The sequence below is a fragment of the Stegodyphus dumicola genome, chromosome 6 (assembly GCF_044657685.1).
Source record: "Stegodyphus dumicola isolate Sdum_Otavi_A_Nest chromosome 6, ASM4465768v1".
Lineage (NCBI taxonomy): Eukaryota > Metazoa > Arthropoda > Arachnida > Araneae > Eresidae > Stegodyphus > Stegodyphus dumicola.
This window is the reverse complement of record NC_140773.1, coordinates 288,488-296,608: the sequence shown is the minus strand read 5'-3', so window position 1 is coordinate 296,608 and position 8,121 is coordinate 288,488. Positions and strand designations below refer to the sequence as shown.

Genomic DNA, 8,121 nt, shown 5'->3' with positions numbered 1-8,121 from the left:
CTTCTTCCCTCGTCTAAGTAGCAGCAAAATGTTATTTTTGAAGTCCCTAAACAAAATATCCATATTATGCATATTCAAAATACAAGATAAGTAAACAAGATTTTAAATTTCATGATCGTCGAGATTTCCTGCGGTGGCAGCAGTTGCTCAGTTCCTTCGCTTTCAGGTGTGGCCCGCATCAGTCGTTTCAACTCGGATGTGTTTCTTGAAAGAAAAACCTGGCTATACCCCCAGGCACTGGGTTTGTCATCCGAGTTGATTTCTCCATTTGCTTCTTCCCTCGTCTAAGTGGCAGCAAAATGTTATTTTTGAAGTCCCTAAACAAAATATCCATATTATGCATATTCATAATAAAAGATAACTAAACAAGGTTACGATAATGAAAACATAAGTTAGCGTATATATAAACACTTTTATTAAATGTTTTAATATTTTTTCTAAAAGTGTTCTTTCTGTTGTTTAGTTTTAATCTTTTGTTAACTACATACTCTTTTTAACTAGAAAATAATAATTGAACATAGTACAAAAATACAGAATTACCACAAAAGGGTGGCAAGTTTAAGAAGTTAATAATGTAAGATTGAATCCTTATATTTAAAATAATAAATAAACGGTAAAATTAAAATAATAAACGTAGTATGAAAATACATAATTAAAATAAACAGGCTGGAAACATTAAAAGTAATGAATTCACCTGTATATTTTCTGACTGAAGATTCATTTCTTTCCATGATTCATTTCTCATTTCTGCAATATTCTTTACCTGAAAGGGGTGATAAATTATCCTTAACAATAAAATGTTTTCTGGTAAGAAGTAGGCTGGAAACCTCTAAATTAATCAACTCACCTCTATGTTTGTCAATTTATCTGTCAAAATTAATTTTCTTCTTTCTTTTATTTATTTTTTTGGATTACCTAATTTGCAATAAAGTTTTTTTTACTGAAAAATAAGTAGGTAAACTTATACTAATAATAACTAAATAAATTTTACAGTTGCTTTTACTGAAGAAGTAGTATTAAAATAAAGTGAAGCACTAATTTGAAACATAAGCTGTGAATGGTTAAAATTTTGTCTTACCTCTGTCATAGTATTTCATGACATTTTGGATCTGCAGCTGTGAAAGAAAGTTTATTTTAATGAAGGAATAACAAAATATATAAAGAATAGCTCTCACGTCAAAATAAAAGTTGAGAATAACTGAAATACACATTTACCTCTTTCTGTAAAAGATATGCAACATTTTCGCAACATTTCCATCCTTTTGTTTTCTGGGCTCTGTTTTTTGGTTGAATTCTAAAAGGAAATAAAAAATAACAATTTCATGTAGTGAAAAACAAAAAGGTATTAAATCAAAATTTGTGGACCATCTGAACATTTACACAAATTATAGTAAACAATTTACTTGTATGCTTTTCTTATCATTTATTCCAGTTTTAAAACTTGGTCTGTGTTCCCTTACTCTGAAAAATAAGCACATAGATTATAATGGTATGTAATTTAATATTTAAATGCAATTTTTGTATGTATATATATGTAAATAAATAAATTATGTCAAAAATAAAGTTATATTTGTTGGTTTTACCCCATTTATCATCATCTTCCTGAATGAATGGTATATCATCATCTTGTCGGGCTGATTTCTTTGGAGGCATCAGGTCCTCAATTCCTTCGCTTTCTGATGTTGGTTCGTCCAACATTTTAAGTTCAAGGCCGACTTTTCCATGGCCTGGATACACAGCTTTAATGTCCTGTAGAAACTGAGCAAGTCTTTCTCCATCATAAGTAAAGGGCTTCAAGCGGAACCGCCTGTAATAATGTACAGCCATGTACTGCGTGCAAATATCATCTGTTCTCTTGCTCTTTATAGACCTCTTAAAAAGTTTGTTTTCACCCTCAAGATCATTTATAGTGTTCTGTTTATCATCGGGATCTACGAATACGCCTGTAAATAAAGGATTAATGAATGTTAAGGATGAAAAACAAAATGTCACTCATTAAAAAAAAAGACACATATTTACCTTTCTTGTGATTGGTAGTTTTATGTGTTGCTGCCGGAAATAAATTTTCTATCCTTTTATATTGTGGAGCAGAGTCAGTGTATATGAAGGTGGTTTCTGGGTGAACATGACGTTTAATGTAAGGCCACAAATGCCTTTTGCTTTTTCCTTTAACCTTGAAAAATAATCCTTCTTTGTCTTCTCGACAGTAGATGCCTAAAACTACGATGGTCATATTTTTGGTTACCCTGCCGCGGTTGTACTTGCGGCGGGTCAAAAATGTTTCATCAATTAATATAGATTTTCATTTCGCATACCTCAGGACAATATGATAAAAAGTCAACAATAGTCTCATTTGCAATTACTGGTAATTTTTGCTTTTCCCTCCATAGCTTTAGCTGCTGATTTATGTAGCTAAAACTGTGATCTAGAACAAAGTACACAGTTATGACTAAAGCTTCCCTTATTGGGATTTTTGTACCTTCAAAAAAGGTGTTTTCAATGGGGTTAATCATGCCAGAGCAGTTGTTGCGATTTCTCAGGCTGCAGACCCAACGCCATCCCAGCTTTGATTCCTTTCTCTTGTTGCTTCTCATTGGTGCCTGGCACTTGGGGCAAGGTGGTGCCTCATCCTCTCTGGGAAGAAGTCCAGCATCGGTGGCAAACTCGAGTGCAGCTGCCTCTGTATTAATTAAATGCATGTCAGTAATTAAACAGAAATATTTCAGTTTTTCATGCAAAGAAGCCATATTCAAAAAAGTCAGTACAGTGACAGAAATAGTTTAATGAAATTTATTGTTAGAAATTTCAGAAACTTGGCAATTATGCAAAAGTCAAAATTATCAGAAATAAAAAAGTTTAATAAAGATGAAAAGTAATTATAAGTTTAATTAAACAATATTAGTTCATTATAGGAAGATAGAGAAGTGAAAAGTTCAAACTAGAAAGTACTGTTACAAAAAAAAAAAAAAAAAAAAAAAAAAAAAGGAAAATAAAAATAATAGTAATGATATGTATCTATGAAAACAAAGTATTAAAACAAATTTCAAGTGAAAAATAATATTAAAAAATGTAATGGATGAAAATAGATTAAAAGTAAACTTAGCTTTGGCAAAGTCCAAACCACGTTTTCACGTAAGTAATCAGTACCAGACAGACAGCTGCACGGGCTTAACCGCGGCAAAATATGATCGCGAAAAATCTTCTTTTTTAAATTTATTTAAAATATTTTCGGAAAAAAAAAATATTTTACTTTACAAATAAATGTTTTTCGGTACATATGTTTTTTTAAAACATTTTTAAACAGAGATGCAGAAGAATAATAGGTATTGTTATTTTTGTGTGCAGATATGCGTGCGTGATGAACTAAAAAATGATTTTGAAGGTTTCGTGGCATATTTATCCTCTCAAAAATATGCAACTTGCTCAACTTTTCGATTTTATTAAATTAAATAAGGCCTATCGATTTTTTTTTTTTTTTTTTTTTTTTTTTTTTTTTTTTTTTTTTTAAGCACTGACAATGAAAGCTGTTATGTTCTATTTTTGCGTTTTTATCCCAAAGCGCGTTAGCCCAGAAGGGCTATTAATTTCGTTTTCGCATTTTGCGTTGAACTGTTTCTACCGAATATTATCGCTGTGTGTTATATTTAAAGATATTTAATAATAAAGAATCAGCATAAATATACGTATGTTTAACGTACATAACATTTATGCAGATACTGTGATAAAACAACGGTACCTACAGCTATGAAATTTTGAATATGTACGTCACCACCCGAATATGGGCATCTGAAAGCTCAAATTTGTAATTTGTTTTATTAACTATTTAACATTTTGTAAAGCATTTATGTGTTTTTGATTAAGAAACTCGACGATTTCTAAGCGAGCAATGGCAACACTGTTTGGCGCAAGACTGTCTATCGGAAATTCTAAAGATATGCTCTTCTTTTAAATGTTTTGTCATATTGCTGCTTAAGAGAGAAGACAATTCGGATGTACAAAATTTAAAGACCGCATGTCTGTTGATTTTGAAAATTCATTTCCATTGAATTTAACAATTGTTTTCAGTTGGCGAGAGGTATACATCTCTGTTGTACACTATTATTGGTAACCTTTAATTGTTGGTTATTTGTTACATTTTTTTGTCTTTCATATTGCCCTGGCTGCATTGGAAATTTCGTGGTTTTCCTCGTGTGTATACGAGCCAGTACAATTACACTAATGAATCATATCACTTAAATAATGTGAATAATTATATAATTATTATATAAGTGTAGAATAATTGGGTTGGTTGTTATGTTCACGAGTTGTGTGTAAATGCGTGGCTTTGTGTGATTATGTAATTAATTAATGAAGATTTCAGCAGCGGCCTGGCGGTAAAGTGTGTGAGCACTGGTAGTTCTGTCCGAAGTTCGAATCCCGCTAATGCGCTGGTTGCTTGTTATGTTCACGAATTGTGTGTAAATGCGTGGCTTTGTGTGATTATGTCATTAATTAATGAAGGGTTCAGCAGCGGCCTGGCGGTAAAGTGTGTGAGCACTTGTAGTTCATCTCATTACACATATACTAGCTACGCATATATACATTATAGACAGTGGTGTAACTAGAATTCTTGGTCCCGTATGCAAAATAATTTCCTGGGTCCCTAAACCAATAAATTTAATGTGCTTAAAAATAAAAATTAAACTAAAGAAAAAAAACGTGAAAAGTAAAAAAAAAAAAAAAAAAAAAAAATCAAGGATTCCTGGAGCCAATGTTTTCATGATTTTTATCACATCTGGATTAATTGTTAAAAAATAAAAGCACGTTCTCAGGGAACCATTTGAAAGTTATGTAATATGAAGAAAGAATAAAAAGGAAAATATTTCCCCTTTGCTAACTGGTGAAATGCAAATTTGCTTTAGTCTGGGTATTTGACGTCAGATGATTTTAATTCTGTAATTTAAGACTTTTTGTGTGCGTGCGTGTGAGTGATAGATAATTGATATTGACAGACAAGATAATTGATAAACTTACAGAAAAAATATTACATCAATAGATAGTACTCTGTGATTTTACTCAACTTACGAACATAATTTATGCAATAATATACAAGTACATTTGTTAAATATAAAACATATTTATCATAAACTTCATAAAGAAAACTATTTGAATATACAATTTTAGTAGAAAATATGTAATATTTTTGCTGTCCTTTTAAAAATCCTTTTGGTACACTTAATTACTTGAATACATTTTTATAAAAAAACATGAATGCTAAAGATTTTTCCTGTTTCTTTTTAATTTTCCCTCAGCCCGTACTGCTGTTCTTCTCTAATTCCCCCCCCTCAATAAGTGTAATTATAACACTGGTGACCGAAATTCATCATAAAGACAAAAATCTTTTTTATTAAAATTTGCATCTCCTAACCTTCATTTCCGCAAAATTATTTATCAATACCTGGACGTCCATTTTCACAGCCATGTCAACTTCAACGCTCAATAGTGATAGGTTTAACAACCGATCTTGTATCATAGTGTTTCTTAAATATGTTTTTATTATTGAAAATGACCTCTCGCTCGTGGCTTTGGTTACAGATAATGAATGATAAATACAATATAAGTTAATTGCACTCCCGATTAACTGCTTGTCATGTCATAGTATTTTACCATTGCTAATTTAGCTAAATCCTTAATGGATTTCAAATTTTGGATATCTGTTCTGAAAGTATTTATAAATAATAAAAGTTGTACTTCCAGTACATTAGCAAAGTCTTCTTTATATTTTTTTCTGTATTTTTGAAACATTATTAATAATTTCCGTATTTGTTAACAATGACAAATATTCGTGATTTTCCGCATGTGTAACGTTTATGAAGTATGTTGTGGATGCATATGTGAATAAAGCGGGCACAGCCCGCTTATACCGCTGAACACTGGTAATTCGGTCCAACGTTCAAATCCCGGCTAACGGGCTGGCTGAATGCGTGTTTTCTTGATTTTCCGCATGTGTATGATGTTTGCAGTATCTTCTGGATGCATGCGTGAATAAAGCGGGTGCAGCTCGCGCAAAACCGTTTAACGCTGGTAGTTCGGTCCAACTTTCGAATCCCGGAAAACAGACTGGGTCCATGGGTGTTTGGGTGATTTTACGTATGTGTACCGTGTATGCAGTATCTTCTGGATGCATAGGTGAATAAAGCGGATGAATCCCGCGAAAAACCGTTGAACGCTGGTTATTCGGTCCAACTTACGAATACCGGCTAGCGGGTTGGCTGCATGGGTGTTTTCGTGATTTTACGCATGTGTATTGTGTGCGGAGTATCTTCTGGGTGAATACGTGAATAAAGCAGGCGTAACCCGGTCAAAACCGTTAAACGCTGGTAGTTCGGTCCAACTTTTGAATCCCGGCCAACAGGCTGACTCTATATGTGTTTCAGTGATTTTCCGCATGTGTATTGGGAATGCAGTATCTTCTGGATGCACAAGTGAATAAAGCGCGCGCAAATCCGCTGAACACAGGTAGTTCGGTCCAAAGTTCGAATCCCGGCGAGCGGGCTGCCTGCTTAGGTGTTTTCGTGATTTTACGCATGTGTGACGTGTATGCAGTATCTTCTGGATGCGCACGGGAATAAAGCAGGGGGAACCCGCGCAAAACCGCTGAACCCTGGTAGTTCGGTCCAACTATGGCATAACGGTGATATTTAACATAGGAACTCTTATACACGTCAACAATTAAAAGCGGGCTTGCCCGCTAGTTATTAATAATTTCCGTATTTGTTAACAATGACAAATACGGAAATTTAAGTTCCAAAAATGAAAACATCATTGCGATTTTTGTTATTCCAGTCATTCTGTATTTTAACTGAGTATTTAAAATGTCGAGAGCAGCATAAAAAACTGTTACTTTAAAAGACATTTCGGAATTTTCAAGCCTGTTATCCTCACATAACTCATCAATATTTTCTTGTTTTTATTTTCTTCTATTTTTCAAATTTAGTTTCTATGTCCCATTTATTTTATACACAAAAATTTGTATATTTGTATTTTTGTGAATATACAAGAATTGTATATTCAAAACTCTGCTTCTTTCATAATGTCTTCAAACTTCTTTCTCATATCTTGCATATTAATAGAACGGCTTTTTACATGTTGGTGAGCTCCATTCAAGTCGATTGATTTTCGATTGTCGTGTCGATTGATTGATTGATAGATCCTGCAGATAGAGCGCAGGACGTGTTTAAAAAATTTTGTTTTTAATTTTTGGCATTTTGCCAGAAATGTTTAATAATTTGTAGTTAAGCTCATCGACACAACGTATATTTCAAGATGAGAACTCACACTCTGTCACATGGATTTTAAAAGTAGTACACATAAATACTTGTTTTATACTTTCCTAAACAAGTATAACGTTTAGTTAAAATAAAGTTGTATGAAACAAGTTTTGCGTACTTTGCAGAGAAATGCGCAAAACTTCATTTAATGAAAATAGGTTTGTGGTGGATCAAAAAGCAAAAATCAGTTAGGAAATGCGGATATATTTTAGGAGCATTAATATTTATGATTATTGTTATCTGCTTTATTTGCATCTTGAAAAACTGTTAATGCCTCGGAAATTAATGACCTCAGATTTCCAGTTTTTACGCTGCTTATAAATTAAGCAGTATCAATTTTTTTATCTATCTATCATTAATTTATTTAAGACAAAAATATAAAAAAAATAAATATAATGTATGGGAACATATATTAACGGAAGCTATTTATGTCTTAGAAAAGTTATGCAGTGGTTCTGAAATGAAAGATAGTAATGTACAAAGGGATTATATGAGTGAAAATCGCTTCATTTATTATTAAAACGTATTAAATAAATTTTTTAATTTGCGAAAATTATTGAAATATTGTAATAACGGGGGAGAATTCTTTTCTGAAATATTCCATTCGTTTGTGTGGTGAAAATAGCAATGTAATTCGCGTTCTTTCAAATGTTGAAATGCAACTTAAAACTATTAGGTCCAACGCTGCCATTGATATGCTTAATATTTTCAGTAATTAATTTATCGAAATTTACGAAGTAGTATATACTTTTAGTTGTGTGATACCATTTTTATTATCATTATTATATTATTATTGACGGTTTCACGTACT

At 32.2% G+C, this 8,121-nt stretch overlaps 1 protein-coding gene across 8 annotated transcripts; it reads right to left on the bottom strand.

The window, feature by feature from the left end:
* Positions 1 to 845: 845 nt before the first annotated feature.
* On the bottom strand, positions 846 to 2,306 carry LOC146996633 (uncharacterized). 8 transcript variants are annotated; one of them, XR_015041519.1, is made up of 5 exons: positions 2,020 to 2,306; positions 1,404 to 1,943; positions 1,216 to 1,294; positions 1,079 to 1,115; positions 846 to 915 (listed from the first exon to the last, which is right to left on the bottom strand). XR_015041519.1 is itself a non-coding variant. In XM_085817975.1 (3 exons), exons 1-2 carry the CDS (start codon positions 2,231 to 2,233, stop codon positions 1,435 to 1,437), a joined length of 723 nt encoding a protein of 240 aa, XP_085674101.1. In that variant the 5' UTR covers positions 2,234 to 2,306; the 3' UTR covers positions 1,068 to 1,294; positions 1,404 to 1,434. The 8 variants fall into 8 exon arrangements, 3 of the variants coding, with proteins under 3 accessions (XP_085674101.1, XP_085674102.1, XP_085674099.1); XR_015041517.1 differs by having other exon boundaries at positions 1,216 to 1,943; XR_015041520.1 differs by lacking the exon at positions 846 to 915 and having other exon boundaries at positions 1,068 to 1,115.
* Positions 2,307 to 8,121: the final 5,815 nt, after the last annotated feature.